This window comes from Sceloporus occidentalis, unplaced genomic scaffold (assembly GCF_023333645.1).
Source record: "Sceloporus occidentalis isolate IW3139 unplaced genomic scaffold, rSceOcc1.0.p SCAF_33, whole genome shotgun sequence".
Taxonomy (NCBI): domain Eukaryota; kingdom Metazoa; phylum Chordata; class Lepidosauria; order Squamata; family Phrynosomatidae; genus Sceloporus; species Sceloporus occidentalis.
The window spans coordinates 10,934,823-10,956,064 of NW_028317013.1; the positions used below are offsets into that span (position 1 = coordinate 10,934,823).

Here is a 21,242-nt window from a genome sequence, read left to right on the forward strand (position 1 = left end):
AGAATACCATCTCTGAACGCACAACACATCAAACCTTGCAGCAGGTGGGCTACAGCAGCAGACCACCACACTGGGTGCTACTCCTGTCAGCTACTATCAGGAAACTGACGCTCCAATTCGCACAGGCTCGCCAAAATTGAACACTGGAAGAACGTTGCCTGGACTGATGAGTCTCGATTGCAGCTACGACATTCAGATGGCAGGGTCAGACTTTGGTGTAAACATCATGAAAGCATGGATCCATGCTGCCTTGTATCAACAGTTCAGGCTGGTGACGGTTATGTAATGGTGTGGTGGACATTTTCTTGGCACACTTTGGGCCAGTTAGTATCAATTGAGAATTGTTTAAACGCGAAAGCCTACCCGAGTATTGTTGCTGACCACGTCCATCCCTTTATAACCAATGAGCATGTGCATAGGTGCTGCCAGCGCTCAGCAGTGAAGCTGCGCGTATTGCGGCAGAGCAGCAAGGCAGGGCCTTGCGCTCCCACCACAGGACTGCACGGTAAGCAACCTACAAAGGGGGGTAGGGAGAGGGTAGATAGTGTAAGAAGAGGGGTGAGGGGGTAGAAAGTGTGAGGAGGAGGTAGATAGTATGAGAAGGGGGAGAGGGGTAGATAGTATGAGAAGGGAGGATAAAAGTAACAAAAGGGGGGTAGTGAGCATATTGAAATAAAGAGTGAGAATGAATGAATATGTGGATGAATTTTGTGAATGAGTAAGAAAATTAATAAATTCACATGTGGATGAATTGTGTGAATGGGGGAAAATGCTGCCCCCCCAGATTTTTAGGGGTTCCTACACCCATGTCACTGAGTACGCATCTTCTGATGGCTACACACAGCAGGATTGTGCACCATGTCACAAAGCTCACATCATCTCATATCGGTTTGACAATGACAATGAGTTGACTGTACTCCAAAGGCACCGACAGTCGCCAGATCTCAATCCAATAGAGCACCTTTGGGATGTGGTGAAACTGGAGATTCGCATCATGGATGTGCAGCTGACAAACCTGCAGCAACTGCTTGATGCCATCATGTCCATATGGACTAAAATATCTGAGGAATGCTTGCAGCACCTTGTAGAAAGCATGCCATGAAGAAAGAAGGCAGTTCTAAAGGCCATAGGAGGTCCAACCTCGGAACTAGCGTAGGTGTACCTAATAAAGTGGCCAGTGACTGTGTTTTGCTAAGTAAAGTGTGTGTTTTCTGTTTTGTATGCCTGGAATTAGATTTAAAATGGTTTCTCTAATCTGAGGTTCTGGATTCATGACCCTTCTCACTGAGAATGCAACCAACACTGATGTAGATGCACATATAAAGCTATAGAATGAGGAAGGTGCAGCTAACAACAGAATTTTCATTTCGGTGCATCCCTACTATATACTAAGCCAGACGTAGGCCTACACCACATCAATGTTTGGCTTAGTATATAAGGGTTATGCTGTATTATTGTCAAGGTCTGGCTCAATGTATAGTGATAGGTGTTATGCTGTACCCCCGTCAGTGCGTGCCTCAGTATATAATGAAAACAGTTATGTTGAACCCCCATCAATGTCTGCTTCAGTATATAATAACGATAGACGCTATGCAGTTTTAAAGTGGGGGTGGGCATATGAGCATGATCAATGAAGAGATATCTCTGTTATACATAATTTACATTAATCAACTTCACAAAAACAGGAAGGTTTCAGACAATATACCTTTTTAGGATATACATGTGTCTATACCCCTAGTATCTTCTTCACATAATTCTGCACATTGAAATGAAGCTGATGGGATGTTTGGCTGAAGGTCTCTCTAGCCAAGGCACGAGTGGCTTCTGAGCCAGCTTGCATTGCACGGTACAATGGCAATGTATATTTCTGCTTCCCCTAAAAAAAAATAAAAAAATAAATAAAAAAAAATGGGGAAATCAATGGACAAATTTCAACCATGGACAATTCCATCTCAAGCCCTTTAAATAACACACCACTATCCAAACTGTGTGTAATCCTCCTGGGCAGTTACATGAGGACCTACAATTAATCTAATTGATTTAACTATGTATTATGAAGATTCAACTAAGAGCATTTGGTTCTGCGTGACAAAGTTCATGCACTGATGGTAACTTAATAAATCTTACTGATTAAACTACACATTATACAGGGAAACCAAGATCTTCTTGCAAGAGAAGCTCACCATGGTTTGTCTTGCATGATGAAAACAAAGAGCTAAAGCACCAACACTGCATTCCCACTTGAGTGAATAAACCACACTAAAATGCACAAGGGTAAGCATAACCGTATTTGCTCGAAGATAAGATAAGAAGACAACCTTAACTATACCCCTTGTCTTTTAATTGAGGTCATCTTCTAATCAGACCTCAAATGACTATGAGACTAAGATCCAGATCCCCCACAGCGCTGCAGGGGACCTGGATCCTCCTGCCGGTAACCTCAGCTGCTGCCGGCACTTCCACTGGGTGTCTATCACCGAGCGCCGGCGAAGGTGCCGGCTGCAGCGGAGGTTGTCTACGCGCATACCTTCCCCGGCTGCCAGAGAGGAGAATTAGCCGGAGCGCTTCTCTCCCAGCCGATGAACGCAGACAACCCCTGCTACTGCTTGTACTTCCGCCGTAGCTTCTAAAACACAGCACCTGCGTCACATGACCTTCTGGTGCTCATAGAAGTTCCGGTGGAACACCAGCTGCCCCCACCAGACACCAGGGAGTCAGAAGCACTGGTAAGTGCAACCCCCCCCCCCCCAAACTTACCAGTGCTTCTGACTCCCTGGTGTCTGGTGGGGGCAGATGGTGTTTTGGGTGGCATAACGCTTTTCTGGAGGCAGAGTGCCCCTTGATACAACTTTTATCCCCCTATATGCCTATATTTTTCAATCATAGCTTTTATTAAATATGAAAAAATACTTTTTTCTATAGGGTCGTCTTATATCCAGGCTTTTTCTTTTTTTTCCTAAATTAACATTCAGATTTTGGGGGGTCGTCTTATAATCTATCAAATACGGTGTTTGTCTGCGTATAAATACTATTACTACCACTAACAACCAATAAAAAATTATTACACAATTAAATATTAAGGTAACAATAAAATCAGCTGGTCTGTCACCTAGTTAAGGAAGCTGTGTACGTTGCATGCTCACTTACCTGACTGTGCAGGAACTCCCTGACTTTGTGGAAGTGTGGTTGGTGGTCATTCTTCAATACAATCTGGCCCCAACGCAGTCGTAGCTCCGCATTGGTGGCTTCTGATATCTTTGGGTAGTACTTCCCTAATATTTCTATGTTTCCTGCATAAAGAAACGCCAGATATATCAAATACATTATACCTATAACATATAATCAATATTATACTAACTGTATATATGTGCCCAATGTAAACTCCCAAGTTATATTGGGACCTCATAACATCCCTTCATATAACGAGCACTAGTATCTCTCTTACCACTAGGCAAGGGTGAACGCTCTAGGACTCTATCCAAGAAGTATACTAGCTGATATGTTTTCCACTGTGTGATATCTACTTTTTCAATAGTTTCCATGTCCAAAGGGGTTGATGCCCATAGACCTGACAATTCTTCTGCTGGCTTCATAAGGGCATCACCAGGAGACAAGTCTGGTAGGAATGGAGGCCATCCTGGTGTGTTTAACCAACGGTCAAACTCCAAGCCTATAAAATCAGTAAATATATGTTTTGTACACACACACACACACACACTAAAAGGAAAACTCCATACATAAATACTACTAAATAAACATTTAAATAAAAATGTCACATTATTTTCTTTCTGAATAGAATAGCAAGTTATCTATAGTCTTAATGTCCAGGACTTTAAAGTAATTTTAAGACTACTGGTCCCCAACAACATTTCTACTATGGAGTACAAAATCCCTGGTACAGCTTTCCCACTGTCAAGTTTTAACATTACTCAAATCACTTAAAAACCAAATATGCAAGTCTTAATGGGCCAGAGTCTCATAACATTAATATCCATTACAGCTATCCATTTGTGCTTTTGATCACATAATAAGCACTGTAAAAAAGTATTCAATATATTTAAAACACACCTGCTCTTTTATCAACTCCACAGGCCTGTAACTCTGGAAAATAATCCAAATAAAACTCTAGAGCTTGCTCAGCTGTTATGCTTTGGAACTTAAATTTGTCAACATATGCCTAGGAAAAAAAAAAAAAAAATTAAAAGTGGAGGCAACGCTACCAGAACACACTACTTTAATGTTACAGCAATATCTCATTTGGGAAACAGTCTGTAGGGTACTATAAGTAGATGATATCAGCATCAAAAAAATATACTAGGAAAGGTTAAATTAAATTAAGAAAAAAACAAAATGCACTGCAATGTCTATGCCCCTAGTATATTTTTTTCACAGGGTTTTAATTTACACTACATTAAAGAGAAAAATACACCAGAAAGATATTACCCTCAGGAACGAATCAAATGTGGCCTGATCCCCAGTGAGGTGTGCAAGGTATGAGACAAAACAATATCCTTTCTCATATGGAGTCTCATTATAAGTGTCATCTGGATCAACTCCTGCTCAAAAAATAAGCATATTACCAAAATATATTTACATGCATTTGGTAAACTGTAACAGAAAATGTGACTGCAGTAAGGCTACAAACACTATTACATACCAGGCTCTATCTTGACTCGTAACTTGTTCAGGGGATGGTTTTCTCCTGATGCATCCATATGCTGACGGAGCAGTGCTCTACCTGCTGCAGCTTCCAGGCAGGTGTATGCAGAACCTGTAAAAAAATTCCAAGTACAATGAAACAAAAGATGTCCTAGTCTGAACATCCCTTTAGTTCATTAAGAACTTAAATGCAGTTAGTGGCAAACCTCAAACAAAAACATATTCGTTAAAAATAAATAAAAAGCCTGAATATAAGACTACCCTAAAGGAAAGAAGTTTTACTAATAAATATTAATTCAATTTAAAAAAAAAATCATATTTAATAAATGATTAGTAAAATCCATTTCGTGTTTTTATTTGCCAACCTGCCCCCCAGTTATGTACATCTGCCCCACGGCTTGCTACTATGCCCCTCAGATATGCCTTATACCCCCACATATATACACACACACAAATATCTATTTTATTTTTACATCTTTTGGAACCGGAAGATTCCACTGACATCAGTGGAGAATTTTCCATTTTTTTTTATATGTATTTATTTTTAATTTAGTTTACTAATCACATTGTGATCAGAAAGCTGGGCTTCATTGACTTGCATGGTTGAATGCATAATACCTGTAATCAACCTGCAAGGGGAGCCAGAGTTCTCAGGTGGTTCTGCAGAGACCCTCTTGGAAACTTTTTTTTTTTTTGTTAACCCCTTCGTGACAAAGGCTGATTTTACTTTTTGTACCCTTCGTGACAATGTCCGTTTTAACATTTCTGCGCTGCTCGTGTTTAGCTGTAATTTTCTTCTTTCCCGTTTACTGAACCCACACACATTAGATATTGTTTTTTTCAGGACAAGAAGGGCTTTCTTTAGATGACATTGTTTTGATTGTATCATATTATTTACTATTAAAAAAAAGTATAAGATATGATGAAAAATTTAGAAAAAAAATGACTGTTTCTAACTTTTAGTTGAAAAATCTTTTACTCATCTATAAAAGGTAATGAAAAAACCTGCTAAATAGATTCTACTATTTGTCCTGAGTTTAGAAATACCCAATGTTTTAATGTGTTTTTGCTTTTTTCTACACGTTATGGGGCAATAAGTACAGGTAGCGTTTTGCCATTTCAAAGCCATTTTTTCCAAATCTGGTAATTCTTCCCCCCATGTGCCATTTCGGGTATCTTTGAAGCCGGCCAATGCAATTTACCCCATCAAGTCATATATTTTTGAAAACTCAGGGTATTCCAAATGCTAGTATTTTCACCCTTTCCAAGCACTAATTCTACCATCAGCCTTTGTCAAACTTTATGGTAGTAATTTTTTTGCATTTGTTTTTTCACACACATTTTACTTTAGGTATGACTAAACAGGTTCTGGTATATGTCACTATCATAAAACACCCCAATATCTCCTGAGTACAGCGATACCTCACATGAATGATTTTGCCTGGCTGTTTGGGGGCAAAAGGGCCACATTTGGGGCATGCGCATTTTCAATGTTGAACTTTGGCATTTGGGGATCCACTGCCCATGCCCTATTTGGTACATCTTTGAGCCGGGCCATTTCAGTATGCCCAATAAAGCCATATATTTTTGAAAACTAGACACCCCAAGGTATTTCAAATGCTAGTATTTTAACTCTATGCACCATATCTACCACCAGTCTGTGTCAAACTTTGCGGTAGTCATTTTTTTGCATTTGTTTTTTCACACACATTTTACTTCTGGTATGAATTAAAAGGTCCTCGTATATGTCACTATAACAAAACACCCCAATATGTGTTCAGCAACATCTCCCGAGTACAGCGATACCTCACATGAATGATTTTGCCTGGCTGTTTGGGGGCAAAAGGGCCACATTTGGGGCATGCGCATTTTTCAACGTTGAACTTTGGGGATCCACTGCCCATGACCTATTTGGTACATCTTTGAGCCAGGCCATTTCAGTGTGCCCAACAAAACCATATATTTTTGAAAACTAGACACCCCAGGGTATTTTAAATGCTGGTATTTTAACTCTTTGCATGCACACATTTTACCACCAGCATTTTTTCAAAGTTTGCAGTAGTATTCTTTTGTGTGTATTTTTCCCCCACACACCTATGTTATGTATGAATTTACAGCTCCTGGTATATGCCGCTGTCACACGACACCCCAATATGTGTTCAGCAACATCTCCTGAGTACAGTGATACCCCACATGCATGGGCGTAGGAACCGGGGGGGATAGATCCCCCCCAGTAACTCATGCGGGGGGGACCGATAATTAAGAAATCCCCCCCAGGGCCAGGGCAACCGATCTTACGCGGTCCGCACCTCGAGCCCTGCTACTTACCTGTGGGAGGGTCTTCTGTACTGCACAGAGGAACCGGAACCCAGCAGAGTTCACGTGACATTACATCACATCCTCTGTGCAGTACCAGAGAACGCAGAGGGAGGCCGCGCCCTCTGCTGAAGACTGTGAGCGGCATCGAGGAGCTGCAGTGCAGGTAAGGGGGTGGGGAGGGTGTTTCAATGAGTATGCGTGATTGAGGGAATGAATCTGTGAATGAATGAGTGTGTGTGTGATAGAATGGATGTGTAAGTGCTGGAACCTAGGCATGATTGGACTGTGATTGATGTTAGCAATCACACTCCTATCATGCCAAGTCAGCCAGTACATGCTGAAACATAGCTAGCTGCCCCCCTTGTGTATTGATGCTGCCAGCAGTATGGGGTCTGCACATCACTTACAGCCACCCTGTACCAGCATGACTTGGCATGATAGGAGTGTGATTGCTAACAGCAATCACAGTCCCATCATGCCTAGGTTACAGCATTTACTGGTTGGATGTGTATGTGTTTGAACCTAGGCATGATGGGACTGTGATTGCTGTTAACAATCACACTCCTATCATGCCAAGTCAGCCAGCACATGCTGAAACCTAGCTAGGTGCCCCCCTTGTGTATTGATGCTGCCAGCCAGGGGAGGGCTGGCAGCCTAAGGCCTGGGGGGCAAGTCTAGTCAACTGGCCCGTTGCACCATCAAAGCGGCTGCGAGCGACATTGAAAGCGGCCGTCGTGCGGCAGTCACTCCACCAGCGCCTAATGAAATTAAAGTGGCCGGCGTGCACGCACCGCATGCCTCAGCTCTTCATCCCACCACTTTTAAGACGTGGGAAGAGGAGCTGAGGCATGGCCATTGGGTCTGACAGCCGCATGATGCAGGGGGGTACCTAGAGTATTTGGCACCTGTGGCAGACCCTGTATGTGGTACCCCCCCCACACACACACACTTTAAAACTGCATAGTTTCTATGGTTAGGCAAACATTGACAGGGGTACAGCATATTTGTTATCATTATATGCTTAGGGATTATGCGGTACCACCGTCAATGTGTGCCTATACATTGAGCCAGACACTGACAACCCCTATCACTATATACTAAGCCAAACATTGATGTGGTGTAGGCTTACCACTTTAGTGACTGGCAAAGTATATAGTAGGGATGCAACAAAATGAAAATTCTGGACTGAAACTAAAAATTCAGCATTCACTTGGCCAAAACTGAAAAAAAAAAACAAAAAAAAACAACTTTAAAATACTTTATTAAAAGTAACACCACAATTAGACAAAAAAATCAACAACAATATTAACATATATATACACACAAACACACATATATATAACAACAATCACAATCCTATCATGCCCAGGTTCTAGCATGTGCTGGCTGACTTAGCATGATAGGAGTGTGATTGCTGTTTGCAATTATATATATATATATATATTAATACTGTCATTGAATTATTCTGTCCAATAAAAGTGTTAACACACCGAAGTTGGACCAAAAAATAATTTATAACAGCAATCACACTCCTATCATGCCTAGGCAGCCACTACATGCTGGAATCTGGGCATGAAAGGAATGTGATTACGGACTCCCTATGCCAAGCTATCCCCCAACACTTACACATCCATGCTATCTGAAACCCTCATTCACAAACATTCAGCATAACACCCATCACTCTCACACACTTACATTCAGCATAACACCCATAACTCTCACACACTTACATTCAGCATAACACCCATCACTCTCACACACTTACATTCAGCATAACACCCATAACTCTCACACACTTACATTCAGCATAACACCCATCACTCTCACACACTTACATTCAGCATAACACCCATCACTCTCACACACTTACATTCAGCATAACACCCATCACTCTCACACACTTACTAATCCACTCTTTCCTACCTTTTCTTCTTTCACTCTCACTTTTCCTCCTCCTCCTCTTCTTCTTCTTCTTCCTGTCCTTCCGGTGCACTGAGCGCGGAAGACGGTGGGCGTGGCTTCAATGTTGTGCCGCGCGCATCGTTTCTGGAGGCGTGCCGGCATGGTGGCACCCCTCAGATGAGCGGCAGCCGGGGCGGACCGCCCCCCTCCCCCCCACGCCAGGTACGCATGACGGCCGCATTCAATCCTGCTCGCGGCCGCTTAGTTTTTAACTTTGCGGCAGCAGCCGCATTGAATGCTCGTCAGTCCGGCCCACCGGCCCGGATTTAGGGCGGCCTGGGGGGCAATTGCCCCCCGGCCCAGTCCGCCCCTGCTGCCAGCAGTATGGGGTCTGCACATCACTTACAGCCACCCTGTACCAGCATGTACTGGCTGACTTGGCATGATAGGAGTGTGATTGCTAACAGCAATCACAGTCCCATCATGCCTAGGTTACAGCATTTACTGGTTGGATGTGTATGTGTTTGAACCTAGGCATGATGGGACTGTGATTGCTGTTAGCAATCACATTCCTATCATGCCAAGTCAGCCAGTACATGCTGAAACATAGCTAGCTACCCCCCTTGTGTATTGATGCTGCCAGCAGTATGGGGTCTGCACACTTACAGCCACCCTGTACCAGAATGTACTGGCTGCCTGGGTATGATAGGTCATATTGCTAATTTTTTTTGTCCAATTGTGGTGTGTTACCTACTTTTATTAAAAATGTGAGTTTTTATTATTATTTTTAAAGGTGGGGGGTCATTTTCGGTTTTGGCTAAGTGAACCGTGAATGTTTTGGTCCAGAATTTTCATTTTGGTGCATCCCTAGAATAAATAGAACTATTTCATTTTTAATTATCCTGAGTCCTGAATTTGTAGTCACAAAACTTTCTAGGCCCAGAAATCAGTGAGAGGAAAAGGTTTTGTGTTATTTACTTTATTTTAATCTGCATATTTTATTAAAGGCCATATTTTCTCACAGTGAAAAATGAGTGTGGCCCGCGCACGTATACAATTCTGATGAAGTGTCCCACTGCAGAAAAACCTTGGACACCCCTGGGGTAGACAGTGAGAAGGGGGGGTAGGGAGAGGGTAGCTAGTGAGAAGGGGGGTAGGGAGAGGGTAGCTAGTGTGAAGGGGGTGGTAGGGAGAGGGTAGCTAGTGTGAAGGGGGCGATAGGGAGAGGGTAGCTAGTGAGAAGGGAGGGTAGGGAGAGGGTAGCTAGTGAGAAGGGAGGGTAGGGAGGGGTGTAGATAGTAAGAAAGTGTGAAAGGGGGTAGATAGTGTGAGAAAGTGGGGATCTGATGGGGGAAAATGCTGTCCCCCCCAGATTTTTAGGGGTTCCTACGCCCATGCCCACATGCATGGGTTTGTCATTTTTTGGGGGAACTAAAAGGCCACATTTGGTACGTGTGCATTTTTCTAATTGGAAATTAGATGTGTGGCCATCCTTCCCCCAGTGTTAATTGGGACATTGTTGAATCCGGCCAATTCAATTTACCCCATCAAATCATACATTTTTTAAAAGTAGACACACCATGGGTATTTAATATGCCAGTATTTTAACTCTTTCCATGTGAGAATTGTTTTAAGCTAACATACTAATTTTAGGACTTGCTCACAAAATATATTTTTTATATATATATATAATTTTTTTTTGCCTTTTTTAAAACATTTTTAAAAAAAAATTTCAACTTGAAGGTTCCCCGGATCGTGACAGAGGGAAATTATTTTTACATTTTACTGGTTTTTTTTACTATTTTTTTCTAATTCTTAATTTTATTTAATTTATTTTTACTAATCACACTGTGATTAGAAAGCTGGGCTCCATTGACTTGCATGGTTGAATGCAGTACCTGTATTCAACCTGCAAGTCGAGCCAGAGTTCTCTAGAGGGTCTGGAGACCTTCTAGCGAACTTTTGCATCTTTATTGTTTTTTTTCCCGGGCCGCCGCCATCTTGCGGATGGTGAAGACTGTGTGCAGCTGCGGCTGTGACCGCTCTCCGGAGCGGTCACAGTCCATCCTAGGGTAAGTGTTTGGTGTCGCTAGATGCCTCCTGATCGAGGCATTCCAGCGACACCATTTAAGTTTAGGAGGTGATCGTTGATGTATTTATTTTTAATTTAGTTTGCTAATCACTAGTAGTCTAAACGCTTTTAAAACGGGCGTCCGCCGCCATACATTGTATGGCGGATGTTGACGCCAGACATGGCCCCTGGTGCCGATCGTGGCTTTGCTGAATGCCTCAAGGTCGAGGCATTACAGCAACGCCGTTTGGGTTTTAACAAATGACGGTCCTGGCACGTCATTTGTCGTTAACGACTTGTTTTTCCGTGACGTCCCGGACCAGCAATTGTCATCAAGGGGTTAAAGGACACAGCAAAATCTCTCTCAGTGGTGGTTGTGACCGCTCTCAGTGGGGCAGTTATGGTTGATGGGGTGTTTAGGGTTAATTTAATGCTGATCACTGAGGGTTAATTAATTTATTAAAGTTAACTTAAGGGGCAGTTCGAGGTAAAGGAGGCAAACTAAAGGGAATCTAAATCCTGGGGGCAGTGAAGATTATTAATTTATTTATTGATATTTTCTGAATGATTCCAATCCCTGTAAGATCCGAATCTTTGAACGACTCTAGTGACATCACTAGAGTAGGCAGGCAGGAGGGTTCATTGACTAATGAAAGGGGCGGGGCCAATCGTTAGTGTGTGTGACTGCAGGGAGGGACTGGGAAACAGTAACTCATGTGGGTCACACAGAATGATCCGAAGATTCGGATCATGAATCGGATCATTTCAATGAACGAGTCGAAACGATCCGATTCACTTTAATGAGCCGAACTTCCCATCACTACTGACAACTGGCCCCGCCCCTTCCTTTCTCCCAGTCCCATATGGCTAAGACACTCATCTAAGTATAAAATTAATATTTGTGCTGCTGAAAGTTAGGGGAAGTGGGGGTTAATTTAGGGGCAGTTATGGTTGATGGGGTGTTTAGGATGAATTTAGGGGCAGCTGTGGTTAATGAAGTGTTTAAGGTTAATTTAGAGGCATTTGTGGTTAATGGGGTCTTTAGGGTTAATTTAGGGGCAGTTGTGGTAAACGCCTAGTAGAGAACTATCCTGTTCCTGCCCACATGTCTAACAGAAAAGCTTTAATTAAAAACAAAGGTTGTGTTGATACACTTAATGAGAACTCAGGGTTGAACTCATAAATGGGAGAACTTTTATTTAATCTGGGCACACATTAGATTAGATGTGGGGCCATAAAATCATTGGTTAAAGATTTCCACAAAGTAGCCCACTTTAACAACAAAACATCTACAGGACCACACGGGTTAAGATGAGAAGGCTTACCATATAGCTCAGTGGTGATCCTTCTTTGGGCATACATTGTGAAGCCTTCATTCAACCAGAACTCACCCCAGTTGGCATTGGTTACCAAGTTACCAAACCAGCTGTGTGAAATCTCATGGATAATGACATCTGCTAGGGATCGGTCACCAGCAAGTAGACAGGGGGTTACAAAAGTAATACATGGGTTTTCCATGCCACCAAAAGGAAAGGAAGGTGGCATAAACAAAACATCATACCTAAAGAACGAAAAAGACAAATGCAAAATGTGTTCAGTTCTCCTTTATCAATCAACAAATAGTACTGTTTTAGTATTTGATCTTGATAATTTGAAAAGATAAAGAATATATACACATGAATAGTAAACTAAAAATGATAAAAAAAAAAATTAAAAAGAAAAACAGTAGAAGACAGTTGAGGTAGAGCTTAGACTGGACCTAGGGTTAGTAGCATTTGGATGCAGTATTCCTTCGGTGCTCCCATGATTCCCCCCCTGTGAACACACACACTAACATGCAAACGTGCTCTAACACAATACTATACACACACACTCTCCCAGCGGCCAGCGAACCTAGGATTTCCCCTGACACTATATGCTGGCCCACACACACATTTAACAACATGCCCACCCTACACAGACACACACCCTCTCTCTCTCTCTCTCTCTCTGCCCAACTCCTCTTCCCTCTATAACGCAGCTATCTCTTCTTTAGCGTAGCTTGCAAGATGTGAGCTTCCCCTACTACCATGGGGTCAAGTAACGCACATTACATGGACGTGCTGTGCACCTGTTACCTGGGCGCCTTGCGCTAGCTGCACCCACTTTAGTGTGCCCCTGGAGATAAAAAAAATACAGAGCTATATCATATGCACTCTAAACTTCTTTTAGTGTTTGAAAAAGCAAAACACGAAAGGCTTCAAATCTAATGGACATAAGATAACAAGGGAGGATGCAATTGGTATTTAAACTGCAAACTTAACAGTGAAAAAATGTTCTACCCTAAAAAAAATTAAAATGATAGATAAAACTCTCTGTGGTCCCAAAGAGCTTCCTGTCTGTATTTCAGGCTTCACAAGAGTACTTCCAGTCCAGAAAAGGGAGCAACAACTCTGCATAACGGGCCGAAAAAGCATTTTGCCATGTGTGGCATAACGGCTTCATCAGGGAATAGCTAACATGGTTAAGTTTTAGCTATAGTTTTATTCTCAGGGTAGGATTTTTTTCAACCTTGTTCTTTTGGTGTTTGGCCATGAATATCTAAAATAGTTTTTAAAAGCTTGCAGATCAAGACACGTGGAGAAGAGCAAGTATAGCAAAGAAACCATTTGCAACATGTAAAAACATACAGTAATACATGCACAACAGAGACATACAGCAGGTCAAAAACAGGCACCTAAAACAATAATGCAGCATGAGATTAAAAAAAGAAAAGAAAAACAATGGGAAACCGGGTGAGCAACTTACCTATCCCACACATAGAGTCCAAAGAGCTTCTCACCAACACTGAGAAACTCTTCTATAACACCATCATATTCCTTTTTTGCAGCTTCTATCAGGCACGGTTCTGCCCAGACCCGGCTCCTGAAAAATACACTCAGATGCTGTCACTCATGTTTGACCAGAGGCGAGATTCAAATCATGGAATCTACCTACTCTATTAGTACATTATAAACTCATATATTATATATACACACACACGTGTGAAAAAGAAAAGTACACCCTCATAGAATTCTACAGTTTTACATATTAGGACATGACAATAATCTGTTCCTTAATACAACCTCAGATGAACAACACATTACGTATTACACCGCGCCATGATTTATTCAACAAAAATAAAGCCAAAACGGAGAAGCCACGTGTGAAAACTAAATTTTACTTACCGTAAATTCTTTTTTCCCCGAATACAGTGGCAGTACCAGTGGGCGTGTACTTTTGTAGTGGACAAGTAGCCTGTGAGAAACTAAATAAGAAAGGTAACCCCCTCCCTCCTTACCCATAAACATGTGGTTCACCCTTTGCTCCTCAGTAAGTCACAAGACAAAACCGGGGAGCTTGAAATAGCACAAAAACAGGGGAGGGAAATCTGTACTGCTACTATATTCAGGAAAAAAAAAATCAGTTTTTTCCTTTGTATAGTGGCAGTACCAGTAGGATATAGAAAGATGTGGTGCCTGTGGTGCCGAGGCAAGACCAAAGGGAGAGCTCTGTAGAATTTTCTTTTTTGTCTTTAACGCAAATCTTAGATATAAACTAGATGCTGTGGCTATAGACACATGTATATATGCATCTTTTAAATCCAAGGTAGCCAGATAATCTCCCTTCTGCAGCAAATGTGTTACAGACATTGTGTTTTCCATCATGAAGCATTGATACTGGATGTATCTGTTCACATTTTTAAGATCCAGGACTGGCCGGAAGGACCCATCTGGCTTTGGGACTAGAAAGAGTCTGGAAAAGACTCCTTGAAATTTCAGATGACCGGGAACTTTCTCGATGAGACCCTTCTGTAAAAAAATGAAGTGATTCCGAAAGTATAGCGGTATTTTTTAGGGGGACACGGGTAATAGGAGATCAGGAACTGAGGCGGGGGAATAGTCAGAAATCTGATTTTGCATCCCTCTGCAATGATACCCAGGATCCATGCGTTGTATGAAGTTTCTTCCCATGTCTACAGGAACCATTGCAGCCTTAGAACTATTTTGTCAGAATTTCCTTTTCCCTTCTTGTTTGTTGGTTTTATCCTGGAACTTCTCCCCAAAAACCCTGCGGAAAAAGATGAGATCTGTTAACAGGTTGGTAAGATCTCGGATTTTTGTATGGCAAGCCCCTGTTCCATTTGATTTTCTTGCCTTGATTTGTTTGATAAGTTCTTCCAGCGATGAACCAAACAAGTTTTGCCTTTCAAAAGGAAGATCGCACAACGAAGACTTGGATGCTGAATCCGCAGTCCAGGATCTTACCCGCTAGCTACTTAAGAAAGGCCCATATTCAGAGCAGATAACTTGGACATCCTCAGTTGTATTTGACAAAAAGAGGTTAGACAATTTTAAGTTCTTAATGAGGTGTAGGATCTCTTTATCCGTATGCTCTGGAAGGCAATCTTAAAGTGCTTGTATCCAACCGTGAGCTCTAACCACTGCCGAACCTGCCAGTAAAGCCTTGCACTGAAAACCTGCAGCTTGAAACAAACGCCTGCAGGAAGTTTCAGCTCATCTGTCCAGCAACTTTCCCAATTGGAATAGTGGTCTTGTTGACTGAGCAATCTACACATCGACTTTGGGGAGGTCCTCTTGTCTATCGTCATCCTGAAATTTTAAGATTTGTTTAAATGTTTCGATACAAATACTCTTTTGCCAGGATTCTTCCACTCTCTGCATGAGCTCTCTTAATTTTGGCAAAACTGGGAACCCTTTATTCTGAAGGGGTTCATGTTCCTGAAACACCCCTGTCACTTCTTTTATAAACTTCCTTAGTTCATAAGATGGTAAACCAGTATCTTCTTCAGAATCTTCACTTGAAGTCACCTGAAGATTGGGAGCATTCCCCTAAGGATAGTTCTGATCTGGAGGAAGATCTGGATCTCCTTCGTTTACGACATGTTTTATCCTGAATAAGATGCTTGCCACTAGAAGCTGATTCTTTAAATGACTCAAATGTCTGTGCCAGATTTTCTTAGAACCATCCTAAGAAAGCCTGCATATCCTTGTGCTTTTCAGATGAGTTATCCTACAAACCTTTTCCTGCAGTTGTCTGGTAGAGGAACTGAACATTCTGCGCAAGCTACATGCTTTGCTTTAAAAACTGACTTCTTTGGAGTGGGAGCTTCTTTGGAGAGGGAAGGGGACAAGAAGGAACTGAGGAGCAAAGAAGGTTAATTTTCTTATTTAGTTTCTTAAAGGCTACACACCCACTGGTACTGCCACTATATGAAGGGAAAACTAAGTACACCTTATGCTTCAAAATTTTGTAGAACCACCTTTAACAGCACCTACTGTAAAAGAAGTAATCTTTTTCTGTATGACCTAATCAGTCCCTCACATCCTTGTGGAAGAATTCTGGCACACTCTTCTTTAAAATGTTGCTTCACTTTATTATGGTTTGTGGGCATTGGTTTTTGCACAGCTCTCTTAAGATCACGCCATGTGTAAAAATATAAATACACCCTTACTCCTTCTATAGGAATTAAGCTGCGTAACAGATAGGTGCTGCTAATTAAATGCCCTTGATTAATTGATCATAAGCAAGTGTGACGAATGTCTATAAAAAACAGCAATGACCTTAGAGAAGCAATTGTTGCTGCCCATCAAGCTGAGAAGGGTTAAATGTCCATTTCCTTACAATTTAAAAAGGTTACATTTACCCTAAGGACAGACCATGCAATGCGCAGAGAAACTGCAAAAAACCCAAGAGGGTCAGGACAATGATCCCAAGCACACCAGCAAATCTACAACAGAATGGCTGAAAAAGAAAAGAATCAAGGTGTTGCAATGGCCCAATCCAAGTCCAGACCTCAACAAGATTGAAATACTGTGGCAGAACCTTAAAACAGCTGTGCATAAACAAATGCCAGCAAACCTCAAACTGAATCAACGCTGTAAAGAAGAGTGGGCCACAATTCCTCCACAACAATGTGAGAGACTGATAAAGTCATACAGAAAACAATTCAAGTTATTGATGCTAAAAGGTGACTCTACAAGCTATTGAATCATGAGACGTACTTAGAATAAATCATGGCGCAGTGCTGTTCATCTGAGGTTGTATTTCCCTAATTTGAGACCTGCTAAGGATCATGAGATTGTTATTATGCCCTGATATGTAAAACCATAGGAGTCAAAGAGGTACTTTCTTTCTCACACAACACATAAAATACTTGAATCCTTGAATTTTCAATTATCACCGGACAGACTTACTAAGAGATAAAAATATCTACACAAGACCTTGCTACTCATTTTAAAAATAAAATAGCAGGAACAACAATATTATAGTACACACGGCTCAAATGATTGAAAAATGTAGAAAGCCTACAGTGTTTGTGCATTCCATCTGAAAATAAAAAAAAAGGTTTTCACAAAACTAACTCTAAAATTCCCACCTAGAGATCCAGCAAAATAAAACAGACATTATGATTGAAAAATGCAGTGTCGCCATAAAACAAATCAACTATGTATATCAAATGCTTATAAGAAGAAAAAGGAGAAAACAAGTAAACTTTGATGATACATTTCTCACTGGTCAAGTTGATAATGGTAAGTAAACAGTCTGTCTGAGTGGGTAGGAGGCAACAGTCATTAAGAGCTTTAACAAATTAAATATCTCACCACAATCCCCAAACAGACCAAGTCCGCTGCCTTTGGTTTCACAAATTTTGTACATTTTTGTACATTAGTGAATATGAGGTGTGTTAGCATGCAAAGACATGTAACTGAAGTGGGGTCTGGTTAGTTGAGCAACGTTAACGTGATTTTATAGTGAATACGTCAAAATTATTTCAGATAACACACAAAACTACCAAACCAGCTCTCCTCTAAGATAGCTTTAGTACCTAGGTCCTACTTCTGCCGACACAATGTCTCCAACAACTAGAGCCACCAGGTATGAAGGAATGGGCTGCGTCATATTGAAGATGAAGGTGTCACCTTGGCGATCCCAGTTATTAGCGCTCATAATGGCTGTAAAACCCTCAGGTACCTTGGAAGAAAACGAATAACACAAAAATTACTATGTAGGAGAAACAAGTATCATAGAACTTTAAAATCAGGACAATCAGCAGCATTAAATAAGATGTACCATATATGTTGTGTTAACATCTAACTTCCTCAGTTTTAAGATAATTCTTTAAATAGTAATACTAGGCTGAAAAGATTTTGAAGAAAAAAAAAGTGGCATGAACAAACGTGAGTATTCTGTATGAAAATTAGGCAAGAGAGTAATTGGACATTAGAAAACTTGATTAGAGATTGATGATTTGGGCATCTTATTCTGGAGAAATTGTTTACCAACGAGATACAAACAGGAGTGGAGAGGGACTGATCTAAAGTCATTATTTATGTCCCAAACACAGGAGACATGAAGGTGATGCGTTGGTGTGACAACCGCTCCTCCATATCTTTGTCACTGTAAGTCATAAAGGGTGCTGCTTTCCTTAATCTGTTCTACTTATTCTAGGACTGATTTGAAAAATCATTTGCCTCACAAACTTTCTAAACAAGAGCTCAAGGATATTACATTGCCCAGGCACTCTTCCTCAGTAAGTTCTAAAGAAACCGCATGGAGGCTTTTTATGCTGATCTGTCCCAGCAAACATAGGCAGCTCCCCTAGCAAAATACCAGGGAGCTCCCTAAAACATTAAGAAACCGTATTAGAAGACATAACTGGGAAGCGAGGGAAGAATATTAACGGGCACAGAATGCAAATAGGCTGGAGAAGAAGACAAAAAGTAACTTTAAGGGATAATTTACGAAGAAAAGGTGACATTCTGTCTTGCGTATTTACAGAAGTAGTATCTAATGGTGTCCTTACAGTACGGGATCAGGATCACCATTAGTGCAATCCATTTGTAAACATAGACTAGCCATGCAAACATCACATGCTGTGCAATCTAAGGCAAGAAGTCGCTCTAGGAAAAATAGCAAGCCAAGGCCAAATGCAAAGCACTTCTGGTACCTGCCCTGAAGACATTGTCTCAATTTATTTTTTTGCATTCATTTAGGCAATTCTTGCGTTGGTTACAGGCAGGGCCGGCCCAAGACATAGTGCTGCCTGGGGCAAAGTTTGAATGCCGCCGCCCCCCCTTGCAAACGCCACTGCTCATTATCTACCCTCCTCCCTCCCTATTATCTACCGTATCTAACCACCTTTGTACTTCACTTACCTTCCAGCAGTCCAGCGGCGAGTCTCCCTGCTCTGCCGCAGTGCACGCTGCTTCACTGCTGAGCGCCGGAAATGACATCATATTCCGGCGCTAAGCATTACAAGCCGGCACCGAGACCAAGCTAGAGGGCTCACAGAGGACAGAGGGGCGTCGAGCGGGTACTGACAACTTGATAAGCGAAAAACCACTCTGCGCCCTCTCTCCTCTGCTTAAAACAAAACAAAAAAAAAGGCGCTTGGGGCGGTAAAGTGCCACCTCTTCAAAAGTGCCGCCTGGGGCAATTGCCCCACTCTGCTCCATGGCAGGGCAGGCCCTGGTTACAGTAATGACACAATTGCAATATCATTCATATTAAAACAAAACATGTATGTTACAATTTTTTTTTTTAAGTGACTTAAATTAAATTCAATACGTGGATGTATTACGTTAGAGGCCTTTTAGCAATATTTTACGTTTATTGGTTACAATTTCCAATACAAACATAAATAGCAGAGAGCCATCTTGGACTGGGGAAAGAAGCTGCCAGCCCCATATTTTCTGTGGAGGAGTAACATAATTGCCTCACCTTGATATTTGCAGAATATACAGATTTAACAGCAGGTGTATCAAAGCATGGGAAAAAACAGCGATTCAGAACAGCCTGGCCCTGCGTGTACATGTAAGGCTTCTTCTTGCCAGCTGTCTGATGTGGTTCTAGCCAGCATACCTGTGAGGTAAATAAAAGGGAGTTGAAGCGGTTGTTACCTGTGGAGTAAGATCTTGTTCACCATTTGATGAGGAAGGAAACAGTATGATGTTACAAGAACAGGCAGATTATGGGAACAGATAGAAACGATTAGATTAGCAGCAGAATGTGAAAACCTGAAACGCAAACTGCTAAATCCAAAAATCCCTGAATCCTGAAGTATAATGGAGTTTAACTACGTTACACAGAACATGGATGTTGGGCATCATGCATAGGAGACTTTTTCCTAAATTGTTTGTTACTAGACTGACTATTAACGACCACAGAACAAGAGATTAAGTGTTTTAGGTTTCATACTTCATAGTCCAAACAAGTTATAGAGAAGTGAAATAACCAACTCAGCAGAAAGGATAATGAAAAAGAGGCAAAGTACAGAGAGGAAGGAAAGATATACAGGGGTGAAAGAGCAAGTCTTACTAGATGTGGTTTAAGGACAAAACGAATATTATGGGGGGGGGGGGGGGCGACATTATATCTTGCAAGCAGATGAAGCAAGGAAGGAGATTATTAGGCTCAGACATATTATTAAACAAAGATTAACATGGGTGTAAAGCAGGTGAGGTGATTATCTGACAGGCCCTGATGCAATGGCGTCTCTACCATTTCTATTAATTAAATGTTCTGCTCTTGTCAAAACGAAAGACATTAAAGTCCTTTTAGGCAGAGTACTTGTTATGATTTGGTTTTAAAGGTTATGCCTTGCAGTACGCAGTACGCAATTACCCCCCCCCCCCCCCCCAACTAGAAGTGTTATGACAGCAGACTCTCACCCCTGGGCTTTCATTGGCTTCATACTCGATGGTAACTACAAGCTGGGCTCCAGGTGATAATAGCTCGGGCAGGCGGAGCACAAGGCAGCTGCCATAGCGCGTGAAAGGCTTGCTCTCCCAGGGCAGATCTTCCTGAGGCGTCCCAGCCGTCCGGACACGGAACACCTGAAGGGTCGGGTGAGAGTCCAGTCTCAGCTCCCTGGTCTCTCGCAACACGCGCAGCTTCAGCCTCTCCAAACCACGAAGCTTCCGAGCTTCCACATCCACCTGAAGATCCAGGTGCATGTGTTCCACTTGGAAATCTCTGTAACTGGAAGCCGTAGCTACGTCTTCCACCATCCTGACTCCAGCCATGGTGTTGCAACTTGCAAGTGTGCGCCCAGGCTGTAAACGTCCTGCGTTCGGAAGCCGCCAAGCCCTCTGGCGTCAGGCCGAGGAACTAACGAAAACGAAAACGGAAGATGATTTGTTCGTGCAGCCTGACTGAGCGTTCTGTCCGCCGTTGCTGATAAACTACGCAAAGACGATAAATACGGTATTTCTTTAAGACTCTACATAAAGATTCTATATAAACCCTT

The 21,242-nt window shown here is 41.9% G+C and overlaps 1 protein-coding gene across 1 annotated transcript; it reads right to left on the minus strand.

Moving 5' to 3' along the window:
• Nucleotides 1-1,726: 1,726 nt before the first annotated feature.
• LOC149298427 (aminopeptidase B-like) lies at nucleotides 1,727-21,018 on the minus strand. Its single transcript, XM_089487548.1, has 11 exons — nucleotides 20,665-21,018; nucleotides 19,715-19,855; nucleotides 17,820-17,965; nucleotides 13,739-13,855; nucleotides 12,277-12,512; nucleotides 4,658-4,771; nucleotides 4,444-4,556; nucleotides 4,069-4,177; nucleotides 3,446-3,670; nucleotides 3,148-3,290; nucleotides 1,727-1,876 (listed from the first exon to the last, which is right to left on the minus strand). The coding sequence occupies exons 1-11, from the start codon at nucleotides 21,016-21,018 to the stop codon at nucleotides 1,727-1,729; spliced, it is 1,848 nt and encodes a 615-aa protein (XP_089343674.1).
• Nucleotides 21,019-21,242: the final 224 nt, after the last annotated feature.

Excerpts from the sequence above, each read along its gene's own strand:
- LOC149298427 (XM_089487548.1), bottom strand. The coding sequence starts at position 21,018 with ATGGCTGGAGTCAGGATGGTGGAAGACGTAGCTACGGCTTCCAGTTAC. Across the intron at positions 4,557-4,657 it reads ACGAGTCAAGATAGAGCCTG|GAGTTGATCCAGATGACACT; the intron begins GTATGTAATAGT and ends TTTTTTGAGCAG. Across the intron at positions 4,178-4,443 it reads CATTTGATTCGTTCCTGAGG|GCATATGTTGACAAATTTAA; the intron begins GTAATATCTTTC and ends TTTTTTTCCTAG.